The sequence below is a fragment of the Hydra viridissima genome, unplaced genomic scaffold (genome assembly GCF_058129835.1).
Source record: "Hydra viridissima isolate aposymbiotic clone 2 unplaced genomic scaffold, HvirCarnegie_v1 scaffold_3, whole genome shotgun sequence".
Classification (NCBI taxonomy): Eukaryota; Metazoa; Cnidaria; class Hydrozoa; order Anthoathecata; family Hydridae; genus Hydra; species Hydra viridissima.
Window position 1 is genome coordinate 2,291,076 of NW_028324302.1, and position 20,571 is coordinate 2,311,646.

At 29.0% G+C, this 20,571-nt stretch overlaps 1 protein-coding gene across 1 annotated transcript in view; it reads right to left on the bottom strand.

Annotated features, from left to right (window-relative positions):
* The window catches only part of LOC145201403 (MAM and LDL-receptor class A domain-containing protein 1-like), a 50,839-nt gene extending 33,968 nt beyond the window's left edge, over positions 1–16,871 (bottom strand). Inside the window, exons 1-28 of the mRNA XM_090082748.1 lie at positions 16,681–16,871; positions 15,931–16,096; positions 13,633–13,791; positions 13,365–13,526; positions 12,979–13,232; positions 12,745–12,868; positions 11,751–11,888; positions 11,341–11,597; positions 11,142–11,232; positions 9,768–9,914; positions 9,422–9,687; positions 9,152–9,317; positions 8,889–9,035; positions 8,530–8,798; positions 8,212–8,407; positions 7,610–7,908; positions 7,030–7,120; positions 5,800–5,937; positions 5,119–5,396; positions 4,707–4,875; positions 2,563–2,706; positions 1,971–2,200; positions 1,683–1,863; positions 1,331–1,584; positions 1,146–1,233; positions 701–847; positions 258–526; positions 60–150 (exon numbers count right to left, since the gene is read on the bottom strand). Coding sequence (XP_089938874.1) covers positions 60–150; positions 258–526; positions 701–847; positions 1,146–1,233; positions 1,331–1,584; positions 1,683–1,863; positions 1,971–2,200; positions 2,563–2,706; positions 4,707–4,875; positions 5,119–5,396; positions 5,800–5,937; positions 7,030–7,120; positions 7,610–7,908; positions 8,212–8,407; positions 8,530–8,798; positions 8,889–9,035; positions 9,152–9,317; positions 9,422–9,687; positions 9,768–9,914; positions 11,142–11,232; positions 11,341–11,597; positions 11,751–11,888; positions 12,745–12,868; positions 12,979–13,232; positions 13,365–13,526; positions 13,633–13,791; positions 15,931–15,991 — 4,816 coding nt within the window. The 5' untranslated portion in view covers positions 15,992–16,096; positions 16,681–16,871. The remainder of the gene's footprint in view (positions 1–59; positions 151–257; positions 527–700; positions 848–1,145; positions 1,234–1,330; positions 1,585–1,682; positions 1,864–1,970; positions 2,201–2,562; positions 2,707–4,706; positions 4,876–5,118; positions 5,397–5,799; positions 5,938–7,029; positions 7,121–7,609; positions 7,909–8,211; positions 8,408–8,529; positions 8,799–8,888; positions 9,036–9,151; positions 9,318–9,421; positions 9,688–9,767; positions 9,915–11,141; positions 11,233–11,340; positions 11,598–11,750; positions 11,889–12,744; positions 12,869–12,978; positions 13,233–13,364; positions 13,527–13,632; positions 13,792–15,930; positions 16,097–16,680) is intronic.
* Between the last annotated feature and the right edge of the window lie 3,700 nt (positions 16,872–20,571).

The following is a 20,571-nucleotide window of genomic DNA, read 5'->3' on the forward strand; positions in this document are numbered from 1 at the left end:
AAATTTAAATTTAAAAGAGAACTTGTTAATAAAAAAAACTTAATGATTTGAAAAAGTACCTTCATTATTGCAAGCTCCATCATACATAATTAAGTCATCTATTGCAATATCTCCAGTGAAGCTTGTTCCTCGTGTTGCTTCAAATATAAGCTATAAAAGAATATAAAATAAAATATTAAAAAAAAAATATTTAAATTCATCAACATCATGAAAGTGATATAAATACTTAAGCATCTTTGATGATGAGATTGTATTACCTGGAATGATCTTTGATTTTGAATGGTGGCTTGGCCAATAAACCATTGATTTCCTTGGTTACCTTGCTTTGTCCACAATAAAGTAGGAGCAGCTGTATCAGACCCCTTAACTGAAAGCGTTAACTTACCAATAGATGATCCATACATATGATACCAGAATTGAAAACATTGACCCCCAGTTTTTGAATTACCAGGGTAATTTGGCGAAGAAATTCGTGCGACAGAACCAGCACTTACAAATGTTGAAGTCTCAATAAACAAGTATTTGCCTAAAAATTTCCATTAAATAAAAGACTTTTAAAGCTTTTTAAAGTTTCTTTCTTGTTAAATTTATTGCTGTTACTTTTAACTTAAAATTTTAATACTTAAAATATTTAATACTTAAATATATAATACTTAAAATACTTAAAATACTTAATAATATTTAAAATATTTTTTATTACCATTTTTATCATTGTATGTGTGATCATTTTCAGGACCTGTATTTAAGGTTGCAGTACTTCCTTGTCCAATAGACCAGTCAAATGCATCAGCTTTGTCATTTATCCATCCACATATAGGAGGATCCATTTCTTCAAAAGTGCATTCCACTGAAAAAAATTTCTGATCGTTAATTTTTGTTAAAGATTTTCCTGCTGAAATGATGATTATTATTCTCTGTATGATTGGATATAATTTCATATAATTGCTTGTAATTTCATATGACTACACAAATCATATGGCGATATTCTCCTGATTTAAATATTATGATTCACATTGAACAACATCAACAAAAGTTAGAAAGAACATTTCAAATTAAAACAAAAATAAAAAGATAATGCTGCAGCTAGAAAGAACATTTTCAAATTAAAACAAAAAAAAATTGACAATGCTACAGCTAATACTAACCTGGAGCAGGACATGTGGGGCTTACAGTTATATCATCTATTGCAATGTCTCCTGAATAGCCATTCCCTCTAATTGCTTCAAACACATACTAAACAAAAAATTGTTTTGATTTAAACAGATTCAATTCTTGATTTGGTAATATAATCAATGAGCTATTGATGGTAATTTTAAATTAAAGTGAAGACCTGATAAGGATCTTTTGAGTTTAGAAATACATGAGCAGCTCTCCATTGGTTGCCATGTGAACCATATTTTGACCATGCCAGATCCATTTTTTGACCAACTTTTTTATAAACATTGAGCCTATTTACATGTTGGCCATACATGTGGAACCAAAAATTCAAACATTGACTTAAGGTTAAAGTAGGAGAAAGCAATCGAGCAGTATCATTCTCTTTGCGTGGGGATGAAGCTTCTATATAGGCGTAAAAACCCATGGCTGTAAAAAAAAAAAATTACAATTTTAACATTAAAGAAACATTTTAAAAAAACACAAAAAAAGAATTTGTAAATAAATTTAGAAAGAGATTAACATACTTGGAGAGAAACTGAATCTCTTTGAATCATCACTACATGTTTTATAAGCAACCAACTTTAAATTGTTTCCTGGATTTAAAGTACTTCCTAGAGGTGAAATACACATGCCAGTAGCTTGATGCTGAAGTTGACCAGACTTTGTCAGCAACCATTTGGCTGTGCAGGTGTCACTGACAGTCACCTTAAAAATATTTAAAGATAAAAAAAACAAAAAAATTTATGTTTTAATAATGAACCAATGTCTAAAATTTTAATTTTTTCAAATGTCATCTGTTTATCTATAATTACCTCTGTTTCAGAAGCTGTAGAATCACCCTTTAATCGAACACACATGTTATACATTGTTAGCTTCAGCAAACCATCACTTGTGAGCTGAAATTCTAATCTAGATTGCCCACACCCATCATAAAGTACTAATGTGGTATCATCTGTTGGTTTGGTAAAAGCACCATTAAGTACATGGATACATTTGCTACTAATGTGACGAATGGAGCCAGGACCATATAAACCAACAGCACCTTGATAAAAAATTTTTTAATTTTCATTTCTATATATATATATATATATATATATATATATATATATATATATATATATATATATATATATATATATATATATATATATATATATATATATATATATATATATATATATATATATATATATATATATATATATATATATATATATATATATATATATATATATATATATATATATATAGTTTGCTGATACCTTTGAAGAAATTACACTTCTATTTACTCAATTGCAACTTAAGTTTATATGAGAAATAAAAGAAAGAGTAAACTTAGGCAAAAGTTTTATTGCAGAGGAGAAAAATATAAAGTCTTGCAGAGGAAAGAAATGAAAAACTCACCTTTTCCAAAGGTGTGATCTGTTGAAGGACCAGTATCTGGGGTATCAGTAAACCCTTGCTTTCTTGTCCAGTTAAATTGATCAGAAGAATCTTGGACAAGTGAGCAAAAATCCTTCTCAAAGTCACAACTTAGTGGAGTTGGAGCTAAATTTCAAGAAAATAAGAAATAATGATAATTTTTTTTTTTTTTACATATAAACTGAATTTAAAATATTTGTACAAGTATTTTAACTGAGTTTTTGAAAATATTAACTTTTACTTTAAAAAAAACAAAAATTTTTTAGACTATACAGCAATCCTTAACAAATACATGTATTGTATGAATAATGAAATAAAATGAACAATTTATTTTCAAACCTAGTTTTTAAAAACCAGGAAACCTCTGGAATTTTTTAAAAGTGGTTTTTAGACAAAATTTATTTGCCTTTATTTGACTTTCTATAAATTCTGATTTATATAATAAAGAACAAAGTTATAAAAAATTAACCATTTATGGGCCCTTGTTGCCATATGGCAACAAAAGAAAATAGAAATTGTACCTCAAAACCTGGTCTTTAATATTTCCCCATGTAAGACCAATGTTGCCAAAAGGCAACAATTACTTTTAGGAAATAATTGACGTCAGAAAGAAAAGTAAATTTGAACTTATTTGCTTAGACTCTTAAGTTTTCTAAAAATGTTAGTAATTTCTTTTTAAAAAGTGTATTTTTTAACTCAGCTCATAAAGGGTTAAAATACCTATCACAGAAAGAGCACTTATAAATAGCTTCTTAAAAACAACAACGAATGGTTGGGGCTGACACAATTACATGATACTGTTCTTCAGTTTTGGTTTTTATTTTATCAGAAATTAAAAGAAGTTCTTTTTTAGACATCCTAACTATTTGGCAACCCATATTGGTTGAAGTTTTCCTTGGCAAAGGCTTTCCAGTTTTATCATCAGCGGTATTGTACTTTTCAATATGTTTATGACAGTTTTAAACCAATTTTCTAAAACACTCTAGTTAATGCAAAATTTGAGAAATGTTAAGCCCATTCAATAACATATTTAACAGTATTTTTCTATTTTCTACAGAGCATTATTTTCATATACCATGTTAAGCTACTAAAAGAAAATGAAATGTACATTACAAATAATATTTTCAATGCCTAGTTCTAGTACTCACTTAAGAATTTTGTTAAAAAACTCCATCTTTTGATAGTAAATCAAATTCTTCACTAACATGTGTAATATGCAAATTTGACAAAAGTTTTTGTTTCATTGTTATATTTACGTCCAAACAACAATCTAAGTTCCAACTTGTAAGTTATCATAAGAAACGCCAGTAAAGTTAAATACTTAGAAACACATTATAAAATCCAATTAAAAGATAATATGGGTGTACAATTTCTATAACCACTGTTGTATATTGTTTGTTATTGAGACTTAATTCAAAGCAAAACATTTTTCATATTACTGCCTGTCCCTTAATAACTTAAATGAAGAGTTACTATATAATGTAGTTACTATATAACTTACGTTATATTATAACGTAAGTTATATAGTAACTCTTAAGTATAAATAGTAACTTGTAAGTATAAATAGTAACGTATAACGTAGTTACTATATAACTTACGTTATACATTACTATTATAACTTATTAAAATTGTTGTTAAAAGATGTTTCTTAATAGTTTATACACACACACACACACACTTTAAATTCATAATTTTTTTTTTCTAAATTACAAAAAAACTCATTTCTCAACATAAGCCTGCTAGATTTTAAAAAGTAATTTTAAAATGAGCTTTGCTTAAAATCTAAATGAAATAATCCTTCACTTAGGTAAGAATACCTTAAAATTACACATTTAAATTATTTTTAGATACAGCAGTTAAGTCTTAAAAAAACTTTTTTTTTTAACAGAATCACTCTTCCAGATTTTTGTTAATTTAATTGCTAATTAAAAAATTACTTTGCTTAACATTTAATACTTTATCAAAGCCTAGCATAAAAAATTTAAGTGCCTTTTAACACCCTTTTTAAGCTAAGCATCAGTTTGTTCAAATTGTAAAAAACAGCATCAGAGCTTAAATTCTTACATCATTAATTAGCAAGGTAGTACAATTAAATATTTATTTTATATACTTAAGGTAATTATTACCTAATGTAGTGGGTCTGGTGTTTGGTAGTGTTGTTTGAGGCCCAATAGTAGGTTTTCCATTTGGGTCAGCTTCTGGAGGTTGAAGAATACAAGCAAGAGTTGTAAATTGAATGTCATCAAGTGCAATGTCACCAGTCCAACCATCACCAGCTATACCTTTAAACATGATCTAAAATTCAATAAAAATTTTTTTTAACACAAAGAGCACCTCCTTTACTAAAAAATACAGTAAAAAAAAACAGTAAAAAGAAAGTGTTTTAGAAGCAAAAAATGCTGCTAAACAACAGATTTTGTATATATTTTATATATATAGAATTTAAATTTCAAAGTTTTCTTTTAAAAGTTGTTGATTGAAGTTTAGTTACACTTCAAGAAATAAATAATTAAAGTTTCTAACCCAGAAAGAACTTACAATATGGTCTGCATCCATATTTATTGGAACACGAGCATACTTCCATGGATCATCCTCTGAAATGTGTTGTTGTCCAGTCAAGTTCCAAAGAAGTTGCTCCTTCTGTGAGCCTGAAAATACTTTGTATATCACTTGTAAGGACCCAATGTCAGCACCATACATATGATACCAAAAATTTAAACATCGAGAGCCTTGAACAGGATTAAATTGCTCGCTTTCAAGAATAGCAACATCACCTTTTTTTGTTGGTAAAGATGTTTCCAAGAAGATGTAGGACCCTAAAAAATCAACGAAAGTATTGTTAAAAAATGTTTAATCAATTTTCATAAATATTTTCATATTGGATTTTTACGGAACTGAAATAAAAGTCAAATTAATTAAAGCTAAGATTCACCATATTTTGGCTAAATCATAGTTTTAATTTGACTTTTCAAATTCAGAGGAAAATTCAAAGAACTAATTAGGAATGTCATAAAAATATTGTATAGAACTGATTCATACTTTTGCTTGTTAAAAATAAATTTGATGTTCAAAATTATGATTTAAATAACTCTATAATTTAGATTTGGATTCTTTATACTATTATACACTAAAAATATGCAAACAAACATATATATCCACATAAATGTAACTCAATCATGCTATTCAAAAAAAGAACAAAATTTTTAAAAATAAAATTACCACTGCTATTTCCAATAGTGTGATCAAATTTAGGACCAGTGAAACCAGAAGGAGTTCCTGCTGAACCACGAATCCAATCAAAATCATCTAACTTAGAGTTACTATAAGTGCATGTATCAACCTCAAAATCACAGTACCCTAAATTATATAAAACATAAAAATTACATCCAAAAGATGTTTTATATCCAAAAAAAAATCTCATCAAAATAAAATCTTAAAACATTTATGTACCAAAACTAGTTCATTGTAACATTAAAATTACTTAAACTACATTTTTATATTAGTTAAAATTACATTATATAGTTATGTTTATTTTATAATTAAGTTCATTTGTTTTTGGTTTTTCATGTAAAGCTTTAATTTTTTAAATTAGAAACCTTTTGCTTGCTATGAGTTTTAATAAAAAAAAAAAAGTAATGAAAATAATTTCCTTTGTCAACTGCAACAGCACTTTAGCACTCAAAAGGTCATCATTTGAAATAAGACTTTATTGGCAATATTTGGCACATAAGATGAAAATGAATTCTCCATTTGAATTTTTTTTTTGGTGGTGTTGCATTTACTAGTTGTTTTTTTTTAAAAAAAAAACTTGATTTCTATTTTACAAACAGAAAAATCTTAGAGAAAAAAAAAGATTTTTTGCTGACCTATCTACTTAAAGGCTAACATGGTTTTAAACTATTTTTAGCCGTAAAAATTTTTTGATTGATTGTAACTTAGTTTATAATTATTCCGTACTATTATATATTATTATTACATATTCCGTACTATTAGTAAATAGTTATAGATCCAAGAATCTGTTCTTAAAGTCACTCTGTCATTTCTACCTAAAAAGATATACTTAATTTCATTCTTTACCTCTATAACTTGTTTCTTTGCGCATATGTACATCTTATAATTTTTTATTTGTGAATGTGTATATGTGCATGTATATGTGAATACATTATATTAATTATTTGATCTATATTTTATCTCTTTTAAAAGTCTGTTTTGTGGGTGTTAAAATTTTTTTTTAATCCTTCTTTTACCATGTGATTAGTTTTTTTCTAATGTTTTCATTTTGTCTTTTCTTTATCTTATTTAGGTCATTGTGTCTTATTAGTGAATTACTATTTACAATGTTTTTGTGTTTTTTGCAATGTTTCTGTGGTTTTTTTGCAACATCCTTAACATGCAATAAATATACTGAGTTATTGTAAATAATTGTAAATATTTCTACAACATACTAACCAGGAGACTGGCAAGGTCCATTAGATAACTTCACATCATCAATTGCCATATTACTATCCACTCCATTACCAATCTTTCCTTCAAACACAATCTAAAGGAAGTATTATTTTTTTAAAACAAAAATATATTCTAGTTTTAAATTTATAGCCAAAATTTAAAATTTTTTCTATTTTATTTGAAAATCTAACACCTTTGTCTTTTAATTTCAGTAATAAAAAATATCAAACACTTCAATAACTATAAGTCATTATAATTTTAAGATTGCTATATAAATGATCAACTTTTCTTTACTTTTTTCTACAGACATTACCTACTTAAAGTTGACACACACCATTAATCTACACAGAATATTATAAGGTCTCTAAACTAATCAAAAACACTGATCAGATTTGCTTTTTCTACACAATCTGCTGATGTGTTTTAACATAAACTTTTCTGTTAAAACTTTTCTTCTTTAGGAAAAAGTTGTTCATTAATTGTAACAAGTAGAATATAATTGTACCAGCATGAAAGTTTTATTATAGAAATATTTATGATGCCATAACTTATATGCTTAAAATTTGTAAATTTCAATATTCACCTCAAAAGTATCAGTTGCAGTGAGAGTCATTGTTGAGATTCTCCAAACATCTCCTTTGTTACCAGTTTCCGACCAAATTGGCCGTTGTGCAAGTTTATCATTGATACTTAAATAAACTGATAAAGTGCCCATGGTTTGTCCATTCATGTGATACCAGAATGAAAGACATTTTCCAGCAGTTGCCGGTTCTATGGGACTATATAAACGTGCTATGTCATTTGGTTTGCCATTAGAGGAATCAATATACATGTAGAAACCATTAGAGGACTGTAGTGTGTGATCAATTAATGGACCATTTTCTAAAAATTGTTTTTTAAACCAAAAATTAAAAACTTTTCATTAGTTACAGATGCAATCAGAAATATGTGTTAAATAAAATCCTTTTAAAGCGCCTGTAAAAAGTCTTACATATATACATATATATATAGAAAAATTCATAGGTGACCAACTAAAATCTGGTTATTTTATTCAACAACTGAACAACTAAAATCTGGTTTTATTAATTTGAAAACTAGTACTATGTTGTTTGCCCATGATAAAGATACAAACTAGAAAAGCAAAATCCTTTTTTTTTAAAGCCTTATATAATTAAAATTACTTACTTTTTGAAGATGTTGCCTGAGACTGCCAAGTCCAAGTAATTTGCGAAGCAGATGACTGGTCATCGCGATACCCACATTGATTATTTTCAAATGTGCAGGTTGTAGTTTCAAGTACACACTTACTTGTGGAAAGAGATATATCATCAATAGCTATATCACCTTGATAACTTTTACCAACTGTTGCTTCAATGACTGCCTGAAAATGAACAACCACAATATTTTCTCTTTCAGATAGTAAAAAAAATAGGAAATAAAATAAAAAAATTCAAATAAAAGAATTGAAGCAAATGTTCAGTTCAAAAATATCAAATATGATACCTGAAATGGTTGTCGACCAACCAAGTTAACTTGACCTTTCATCCATCTATTCCCTTGTGTGCCAGTTCTTGACCAGAGTGGTTGACCAATATGGCCACCAAGCAAAACATAGATATTTAAAGTATTTACATGTGGACCATACATGTGGTACCAAAATGTAAGACACTTTGCACCAGTATCTCCAGTGGCTGGAATGCTGGTACTGATTAAACGAGCAACATCATTTTCCTTTTGTAAAGATACTTCAAGATATGCATATTTTCCATATTCTAGATGCATAACATTGATCTTTTACTGAGTGAGAAATTTTATACCAAATTTTGACAGAATTTAAACCGTTAAATGTCAAAAAAACTTACGATTGTTTTTGGTATGATCAAAACTTGGTCCTGTACCAATAGTTGATGTGGCACCACTAGAAATTGTCCAGTTAAGTTGATCTGTCAATACATCTTGGTACCAGCTCGAACATAACCCAAACTCAAAGTCACATTCAAAAATGGGAGCTAACAAAAAAAATAACTATGCATGATTTATGTGTATGATTTATAAACATGAATGATAAAGCAGAAGTCTTGAAGAGATAAATAGTACAAAAATGACATTAAAATAATTTATATACCTGCTGTAGGTTTAGTCACACTTGTTGTTGGTTTTCCAGTTGTTGATTGAGTAACTAAGGGATCAGCATCAGCTGGTACAACAGCACAGCTACCAGTGCGGAATGAAAAATCGTCAACAGCAATATTTCCTAGATAACTATTTCCAACAACTCCTTCAATAATGATCTTTAAAAAAATTATTAAAACTCTTAATTTCTGTTGGAAGGTTTTTTTGTAAATCTTATTTATACTAACATAAATTTTACACCATTTCATAAAATAAAATTTACCCTATAAGCTGTTGTTGCAATACCAACATTTACTTGACCATTGAACCATTTATTTCCTTTGTTTCCAGACTGCGTCCACACAAGTTTTTCAGAATCGCTTGAATTAACATAAATGTTTAACGTACCAATTGATGTGCCATACATATGGTAATAAAACAAAAAGCACTGGCCAACACCACTTGAGCTCTGACTAAAAAGCTGGCTAGCCAAACGAGCCTTTTGGTTAAGTTTATTTGGAAATGATGATTCAATGAAAACATATTTTGCTGGAAAAAAATATATAACAATTTTTAAAAATGAAATTTTAATAAAAATAAATAAATAAATAAATATAAATTAAACAAACCTTTTGTGTTTCCATTACGATCAGCAGTTGGCCCAGTAAACAAAGTTGGAGTTTCTCCAGAGCCAATGATCCAATCAAAGTCATCTGCAGATTCAACAGCTGGTATATTATACCATGTGCAAAAACCGCTCTCAAAGTCACAGAATCCTAAAGTTTAATTTATAACTCATGATGCATACTATTTGCAATCCAAATCAGGTATTGTGAAGCAATTTGAAATAGAACTTAATACTAAATTTTGAGGTATATTATCTAGCTTTAAATCCAGTGTATATGTTAGAACTTTAAGCCTTTTAGAACCAATTAAAAACAAACCTCAACTTAAACACCAACTTAAAAATGTATTTGAACTATACATCAACTTTTTTTGAATTGTTGAAAGAAAAAAAAATGAATTTGTATTTCTTAACTAAACTTTTCTAAACTTAAGATTGAAGCTTAAAAAAAAAAAACCTAAAGAGAATACTTTTATGTCATATTATTAAAAAAATATGTTTTACTATATTGTTTAAGCACAATATTTCTTCCCGAAAAATTTAAACTAATTTACCATATTCAAAACAGTTCTAAATGATGTTGCAGAAAATAATTTTCAAAAGGTGCTTGCTTAATGTGAATGAAAATCTATTGCTGGTGGTTCTGTATGATATTCTCAAAAAATTTCCTTTTTAGTGATGAAAGAAATGTTGAGGAGGTTACTTATCCAAGAATCAAAATAAGTGAAAAAATGCATAATTTTCTAACATTAATCTTTAATTTGTTTCATAAAGTGGATGAGAAAAAGAAATAAAAATTCAATTTCTCAATGTTTGTTTTACTTTTTATTTTATTTATTTTTTAACAATAAATTTGAAATGCAGTGAGTTACATATGCATTGAGAAATATTTCTATTTGTTTGTTTTAGATCTTGCAAAAATCTCCATCCTTGTAGTACTACTGAGCTGCTACATTTTTCTGATTGCTCAACAATTAAAGTGGTTAAGTGTTCAGATTAAATATAACAAATCAGCAAATGAAAGTAAATGAAAGTTCAAGATAAGAGAGAACAGAAGTTTGTTTTGCTTTTTTTTTTATTATCTTAAACAAATACCAAAATAAAAGTGTCTTGATCATAAAAAATCACATTCTTGAGGTAAGATTAAAGAGTTACATCAAAGAGCATAGGGAAACTGGATAGTAACAAAAAACTCCCATTAAAAACAGAAGAGTTTACTTTTGCTGAAAAAACAAATGTTTTACTAGCATTTGTTCATGGTATAAGAGATGTATATATTTAGCAAAATCATAACGTTGCCAGAAAACTTGGAAAAAATCATTTTTATACACTGCTACATACATTTATTGCAAAAAATAAGCAACTGATAAAAACCAACCTGGTTTAGCACAGAGACCCATGGTTAATTCTATGTCATCAATGGCCATGTCCCCTTCATAACCAAACTTTGTTACACCTTCAAATACAACCTGTTAAAAGGAATAAGAAGATTTTTACTTTATCTTCATAAATATTTCAAACTTTTAAACAAAATTAAGTTCAGAAACTGACTATTTATAGAACTTGCAAAAACTTACCAGAGCTGTTGTGGTGTTGATTGGAACTTCAGCATTAATCCAAATATCACCCTTCTGTCCAGTAACATTAAAATCAGGAATGCCCTTCCCTAATATGGTAGGGTTAATGTACACATTCAAGTCTCCCATATGTGAACCAAACATGTGATACCAAAACTTTAAACAACTTCCTTTTGGTGATAAATTGGTGTAAGTTTTTGAAAAACGTCCTTTGTCGTTAACTTTGGTTGAAGAAGCTTCCACATACACAAAATAACCTAAATATAAAACAAAATGAAGCACTTTATTAAATGAAAAAAAGTGAAACAATATCTATTAATATCAGTTTTACCATCCAAAAAAGGAAATCAAACTCTGATAAACAAGGCATACTAGCTGCAAAATTTCCAATATGTGAAGCATATCCTTACCTGAGATGCTTCCTGTTGTGTGATCTGAGGATGGACCGGTCATTGAACTTGGTGTTGAACCCTGTTTTCTTATCCACGTGAACTGGCCAGTTGGATCATCATTAAAGCCACATTTATCTTGTTCAAAAGTGCATAAGCCTGAGGATACAAAATACTAATAATATTTTGAACAACCTGTAAATTTTTTTGTGTCCCAGTTATCACAATCAAAAAGTGCCAGGATCCAGAGATAGTAATACAAAATATATACTAGATTATTGAGTTTTACAAATGCTGCTTTTAGCATTTTCAAAACTATGCAAAAAAAAAACAGGATTTTTTGGTGTCAGTATGTAACAACTAATGAAACATGGATTCACTACTACACTCCTGAGTCAGCAGTAAGCTGAGTGGAAAGCTGAGAGCTGTCAAGGAGACTCTTAATCAAATCAAATTTAGCAAACAAAAACCTTTTTTTAGCAGTCACCTATTTCTATAGAATTATAGTTGAATCAAAAAAATGATTAAATTTTTTAATGTTCAACAGATTTTATCACTGAATTTCTTTTTTTTATCATTATAATTAAAATGCAATCATCAGAGTTAAATTTTTATATTTTATCTATCAAGTACTGTCTAGTAAAGCATAACTCTAATTGATAATTAGGATTTAATTGAAGCTAATATAAACTTTCTAATGAACTACATTTGTAGATTGATTTTAATACAGCAAAACCTAACTTTACAAAAGAAACACATAAAGGTAATTATTGTTTGTATTATCTTAACAAATTGGAAAACACATAGATAAAACCAAGAAAAAGCATTTATCTGAGGACACACCATAACATTTTTGGAAAAAATTTATGCATAAAACAATCATGTTAATGATTTCATCATCATAATAAATTTTCATGACTGTCTGTGAACTTTGGTTTTTGCATTTTAGAGCAATTTTTAAAGATATTTTTAAAAGATTTTTTTAAGTGCATTATTAAGCATAAATATAACTAACCATAACTAGTTTGATTGGAAGATGAGTTGGATTTTAATTCACCACATGAACCATCTGTAACTGTAATATCATCAAGTGATATATCACCTCTGTAATCATATCCTCTAATAGCTTCAAATTCAATCTAAAAAGAATAACTGATGTTTAATAGTAACTCAATATCTCAAACTTGCAAAAACCAAATAAATACACAACTAACAATTAAGTAACTAAATGTTAGAATAGGTACCTCACCTGAAATTGCATACTGGTACTTATGGTTACATTTGCTTGCTGCCATACATCACCTTTGTTTCCTGTTAATTTCCATAAAGGTTTACTACGATTACCATTTTGAACAGTGAATACACTTAGTGTATCTATAGAAAGCCCATACATATGATACCAAAATGATAAGCACTTTGGTCCAGTTTTAATAACTGGGGATATCAATGATGCAGTGTCACCTTGCTTTCGAGGACTGTTGGTCTCAATGTAGACATAAAAACCTTTTAATATAGGAAATAACTTTAAAAGTTTTTATTGTAATTCATAATTTAAAAAGAGAAACAAAGCTGATGTAAAGATCTGTATGATACAAACTGACCTAAGCTAAACAAAAAACTAAATATCTAATTTACCTGCAGGTTGGCAAATCCCCCAGGTATTTGATGCATCATAATCAAAAACAGTAGCACACCATGATTGACCAAAATATGGTAGGCATTTATAGTTTAGTTTATTCAAATACTTGAATGGGAAAACACAGGGTGCTCCCTTTGCATTACCACCAGTTGTATTTACTAAAACATCAAATCACCATTGTTTAAACTAAGTTTTAGACAGTGTGCTTAAAAAAAGTAAATTACGCAGACCTTACAGTAAGAACTATTGATATCATAGTGTTACCTGTAATATTTTTAACTAATGATGTATGATCGGTTTGAGGACCAGTTCCTTGAGATGTAGTTTGACCGGAAGTTCTTGTCCAATCAAAATCGTCTTTATTTGATTGTGTCCAATTACAAAGTCCTGTTTCGAAGTCACAATCTTGACATGAAATAATACCTATATAAAACATAACATTTTTAATAAAATAGAAAATTGTTTATAAAAAAGATATTGTTTACGCAGATATTATGCAAAGATATTTCTTTTTAATGTGAATCTCCGAGCTACTTCGGCAAAGTAAAATGAAACATAAAGTTAAAATTAGGGGGGCTTCCAAAAGGTGCGTGACGGTTGTTAGGATCTAGCACTCGCATTGATGATCTATCCGTACAAATACTCTCAAGATCAATCGGTTGAGAAACATGAAGAAGAAACATGTCAGTACTGTAGAAACCCTTACTAAGGTTGATCTAGAGCCATCAAGCTGAAGTAGACTAATCAAGAGCTCTTTACTAAAAGTGAAAACTCCACGACAATTTTTTGAGAGACTATTGTCTGCGACAGACGATTGGTAATTGGCCCCAACAACATGGTAGATAAGAGTTCAGCTTTGTATAATGCTGTAAGTAGCACTCACTGCACGAGGAACACTGCTTTTAAGTTCAAAAAAACAAAATGACAAAATTTTTCTCCCCTAAACAATCAGCTGTGGTGCTACAAAAAAGAGAGTCTTTTCATTAATGGCGATTTTTAAAATTTTTAGCCTGAGAGAATCGAGATGTTCCCTAGTGTAATATTTATAGAAGTTCCATTATGTTGTAGGCGACGAAGACATTGTTATGGAAACTGTAAACAAACAATACTAGTAGTGCAAAGAAATCTGTCAAACCTAAATCACCACCAATGAAAAAAAAACGCATTTGGCCATCAATTTTAAACCTGGGTTTACCTTTTTATTTGGTGATATTGGAATTTTCGCTCGATTTCTCAGACGTGTAAAGTGCATTTTTGCTTCTGAAGTTAGGTCTCTTCGCAAAATTTATAAATAAAAACATAATTTGAAATCAAAACTCAAAACTTTCCGCTTCTTTCTTGTAAATTGTTTTAAATTTGAAAAATTTAAAGTGGGTTTAGTTTGTCTTGAAAACTTGCTTCCTCATGATTAAGATAATATTTAGTGACTTTGCAGAGTACACTTCCTTTGGAGAAGAAAGGAGTGCACTTCCTTTGGAGAAGAAAGGAGTGCACCTCCTTTGGAGAAGAAAGGAGTGCACTTCCTTTGGAGAAGAAAGGAGTGCACCTCCTTTGGAGAAGAAAGGAGTGCACCACCTTTGGAGAAGAAAGGAGTGCACCTCCTTTGGAGAAGAAAGGAGTGACTTCCTTTGGAGAAGAAAGGAGGGACTTCCTTTGGAGAAGAAAGGAGTGACTTCCTTTGGAGAAGAAAGGAGTGACTTCCTTTGGAGAAGAAAGGACCTCTAAAGAGATCCTTTCATCTCCAAGCTAAAGTATCAGTATGTTTTAATTTTTAAGGAAAAATTTTAATTGCAGAGGAAATGGAATAACTATCTTAATGCTGTACTTATTCCACTTCAATCCTTTAAAGACTCGTTTCTTAGTCTTGATATCCGGTTTTAGGCTGCCTCCAGCCAACTGAATGAAGCCTATTGAATTTGAGTGATCCTTACCGCTACCGGAGCGTCGAGATCGAAAAGAATATCTGAAATTAATCTTCTTCAAATTAAGTCACTTTTATTTCAGGTTTACAATTCAATTGAGACAATCCGACTATTTAAACGGTTTTACAAGTTTTGTGTTTTTTACGATTTGCGCGGAATTAGGATTTAGAAACTTTTATAGGATATTTACAAAAGTAAAGCCATTTTGTACTAAAAGTATACCAAAGCCATTTTGTACCAATTAATCAACTGAAGACAACAGAAGAAGACCCATAGTTTAGAGAGGAATAGATTTTGCGTGAAGATTTCATTAGTCTTTAATGCTAAACATTTTGAAACACGTTGGTGTCTGATATAAAATATGGTTTTTCACTTATATTTTCGGATGTAATCGGGAAGCATCAGTGCGTGATAAAAAAGGACGCGAAAGTTTTTCTTTAGGAAATTTTTTTTTTACCGAAATAAGGTTGCTTCTCAGAATTAAAATATTTATGAAGTGCTTGCAAAAAATTTGGCTATTTAATAGTTTGTCTTAAAAACCACGTAATAAAACACCTGTTATTTAAAACGTTTAATTACGGTGGAACTTAATAGCCATGGTAACCAAACAGCCGTTAAACAAAAATATTAACCTGCTTACCTAGAACAGAAGCTATTACTAAAATTGAATAACTTTTAGATGCCACAATACGGCGACCCATATTTTTGCAAGGCGATAACCGCCCCTCTTTTCCCCGTTGATTTATGAGTTTTAGCACTGGTTTGAGTTCTCAGACACTTTGTACACTATCTTCATTTATTTCAATCTAAAAATTCAAATTTAAAAAATTTGAATAATTTTTTATTTTTACACTCAGCAACAAAAATAGTAAAATAAAAAAAATGAAAACACGTCAAAAATGAAAGCACTTTAAAAAATGAAAACACATCAAAAAAATGAAAGCATATCCTGGTCACACACTCTGCTTTCATTGTTCATCAATTTAAATAAAAAAATTAGCATTTTTTTTTATTTTTGATTGAGAATTGAGATATAAATGAGTTTTCGATTAATTTTATGAAAAACAAGTGTTTACAAAAAAAACTTTTCCGTTCCCAACTTCACTTTTACGATAATAGAAAATAGCTGACATGGAATTTGTTTAAAAAACATTTTGATATACATCATTTTGTTAATTAATGCCAAGATGTCTAGCTTCACAGTTACCAGATTTTCTCAAAAAAAAAAGGCGGGTAAACTTGACATTTAGCTGGAAAAAACATGTGTCTGCTTTTTAAAAAAGCAGTGATTTTTACTAAAAAATAGCTTTTAAAACTTAAAAACTTTGCTTTTGTTTGCAAAATTATTTAAAAAGAAAACACAATTTAAAATAGTTATAAAAGTACGTACCAAGTCCAAGCTTCAGACTTCAACTTCGCTTTTATGTCTAAAGTTAAGAACTTATATTTTAACTTTAGATATCAAGCCAAGTTTTCTAGAAAAAAATTCTGATTCAGAATAGTTCAAAACTTCAAATATGATCATAAAACAGGGTGAGCCTGTATTAAAAGTCACGCGGTTTAAACTCGGACCCAGGAAAACAGAGTGTCATTGCAAAATGAAAACATATTGGTCCAATCAAGTAAGAACCAAAAATCTAGAAAAATTTTTAAAAAATCACTATTTGCTTAACAAAAATTATGTAAAAGCAGTTCTATTATTAATAGCATTTACCACTATATTATATAAATTCATACACGGCATTCATGTGACAATACTTTGAGCTTTTAATATTTCAATAAACACACTTTTGGGCCTTTCGGAAAGAGATAAAGTTTCATAGACAGCTGATTTTTGTAACAAAATTAGAAGAAGATTTTTTTATTTGCCAAAAAAAACTGGAAATTTTGATAGATGAGGAAAAGCATCAAAATGTAGCAGAAAGATGAGTCAAATCATACTTTTGAAGTATGACTTTTAAAAATTAACTTAACAATTCGTGGAAAATGAGGCAGCGTTTTAATACAAATGTGTTACGCAACAAAAAATTCTTTATGCAATAAAATATTGCTGTTACGGAAGCCACAACTTCTGTGAAATTCTCCAAAGTAGTGAGTTATTTACAAGATTCACTTATAAAGTTCATTTAAACTTTATAAAATGCAAAGTGCTTTTTAACAACCATGTCCAGACTATGATTAACACATGAAGTAGTTTACATACTAATCAGAAAGTAATCATCTAAACAATTTTTGCAGTAAATTATTTCTTTCGCTAAAGAAGGTTCTTAACGCGTTTGTAACAGCAAAAAATTGTTCTATTTTAATGCAATTAGAGTTCGCAACGCTCAATACAAATCTCAATCAAAACAACAGTAGCTGTAAGGAAAATTTTAAAGAATTGCAGTAGTTGGGACATTTTTGCAGTTTATTTACTGTCAAGGCGTTTTTCACACAACTCTAATATGAAAAGGATTATTCTTTTAACGACCTAAAGTCACGTAAACTACCACTAAAATCTATTTTTATATTTTTTTCATTTTCTTTTTTCTTTTTTTTCTTTTTTTTTTTTCTTGTACTTTTTTATTTTTTTATTATGTATGTTTTAGCAACTCAGAATTTCAAAAGATTTTTCTCAACTGATGACCAAATCAATACTTAGCGTTGCGTTCATAACATTATAACTGAGCAAATTTAGAAGGAGCTATATTTAAGCTGTTTGTTTAATTTTTTTAGACTTTACAAAAGTTACTAAGTCTGTGAATGAAACAGATATTATGCAACGAGGTTTTTTTGCAAATTCGACAAAAAAAAAGGATCTTTGATTAGGATTAGATAAAGAAGATAAATATTTTCTCTTGTTTAATTGATACTTACAGGTGATAACACACCTTTTTATATGTCTCGTATTTAAAATAGCTGGAAGTGCAAAACGTTTGTCTTTGATAAATATCTTTATTGACTCGTGAAATGCTAGAAATGTATGTTATATGACGGCTTAATTACTATGTACACATTTTCTTTGTTAGAAGTCACAAAGTGTCATCTAGTTTTATTAGTTCACAAAGAATATTTCAAGTTGACCTTGTGAGACTGTCTGTAGTAAATCAAACGCCGACGCCATTCTTTTTTTGTTTGTTTGGGAATTACATTAAGATTTTTTCGTGCTGTTAAAAAATTCTTTTTTTCTAAAATTATTTCAGCTTTTTTAAGTTTAAAACTTAGCGCTTCTTTCAGTTGGGTTTTTTTTTTTTATTTCCTGTTGTTTTTTTTTCTTCTTCAGTTTTCTATAATAGCAGTTCATGAAAAAACAGATTTTTAATATACAATATTACATTTTTGTACTTCTCTGTAACTTGGGGTAAATAGTTCAGGGTTTCATAGATTTGCAAACTTAACGTCATTGTTAAGTTGTTTATGACGCCAATGAAATTTTATTTGCGTACCCAGCGTTTTATCTTTTTAAATTAATCAAAAAGTTTATTTTAGTATATTTTTCTTTTTTTTTTATTTAAAATGAATTTTTAGAGTTCAAACATATACTTTTAATTTTTGAAAAAAATTTCAATATTTTTGAGTTATGTGTTTCAGACCTTTAATCATTCGCTTTACTCCTCAGTCCCGCGGTTTTCATGAGCGCGGTTTTCATGAGCGCGGTTTTCATGAGCGCGGTTTTCATGAGCGCGGTTTTCATTGGAGCCGTGATGTACATTCTTTAAAATCTACAGTAGCACACCTTTACGTACACCTTTTTTGAAAAACTTTTAGTATTGTTTTTGTAAATTGAAAAAGCACTCAGTTGAAATATTATCATAACTGCAATAACAAAGTGTTAGAAAAATCGATTTGCATAACAAAGTTTAATTTAATTTGCCAAAGTTGAAGGTAAATACTCAAGTGGAGGCATCATAAAGTAGAAATAGGACAAAGGGGATTTTGATTGAATCGTTTCTTTCATTCTTGCATCCATCTTCCATCCTTGCATCAATTTATCTTGATGTTTTACACGGTAAAGAATGCCCAGATATACATAATATTTATATAAAAACTATCGACAGATATGTTTATGTAAATACTTGTTAGTTTTTCCAGTTAATTTATTTCTACCATTTAACTATCCTGCCATAAACTTTCTGTCTGTAGTATATAGACATACACACACAAATATCTTAACAATCTAATAAAGATATTTAACCTACCAGAGATTAATAATGATATTGTGAGGAGGGAGAAAAGTTAAAAACAGCGAAAAGACGTACATACGGAGGCTTATTCGCCCAGTCATAAAAATAAATGATAACACGATAAAACGCAATGAAGAAAAAAATAAGAACAGTGATTAAGGGAAGACGTACACGCAGAGACTTACTTACCCGTAAAGTAAATTAATGATAAGCAGATATAGCAACGAAACAAATAATAATGGAGAACTACAAAAGCATAAAAAAAGAGTTACGAAGGACTTCTGAAAAAACAAACAAACAAAAAGAGTGAGAAGAAGGGCTTCTTATGAAATGAAGAAGCAAAAGGACTTCTAAAATAAACGAAAAAGAAGGAGGATAAGGTCCTCTTCTTATTTAAATGAAGAGAAGAAGTCAAAGTTTTTAAGAAAGATTTTTAAGAAGAATTTTTAGAGGATGAGTTTTTATTTCTAAAGAATTTGAAATTGTTTATAAAACAGAAAAAGTAAAGAAATAAATAGAATTTTCGCCGTTTTTAATTAAAAAGAAAGATATTTGTTTAAAGCTAGAAGAGCTTGTTGATAAAAAAAGTATCGAGCACTACAAGTAGAGTAAAAGAGCATTATTTGTATTTTATAAACTTAATGGATGAAAGTGTGCTAACCATTACACATTAATAGAACGTTTATTGAAATATATTGTATGATAAAATTTACTTAGGACGGCAAAAGTAACTTTAATCTTTTAGATAAAACCTTGCCCATTCCTAACCAAACTATTTACAAACCTTGCCTTTTCCTAACCAAGAAATCCCCAGACCATCAACCTCGGTTCCAATCTTCCTAATACCCCTTCCACATAAATTTATAGCTCAAACCTTCCTTGATCCCTTACCATCATCATCTTTCTCACAAATCAAACACTTAAACATTAAATTAATTTATAAAAACCCCGTCCTCACAATATGCAAATTGAACATTTAATGTAGACGTATAAGCTCTGCATAAATTTTTATAATATATATGTACAATACATAAATTATACCTCTGAAGAAAAAAATTGATTCTAGAATTTCTAAAATAGATATTTCATAAACTTTAGAAGACCTCGTTAGGATCAGC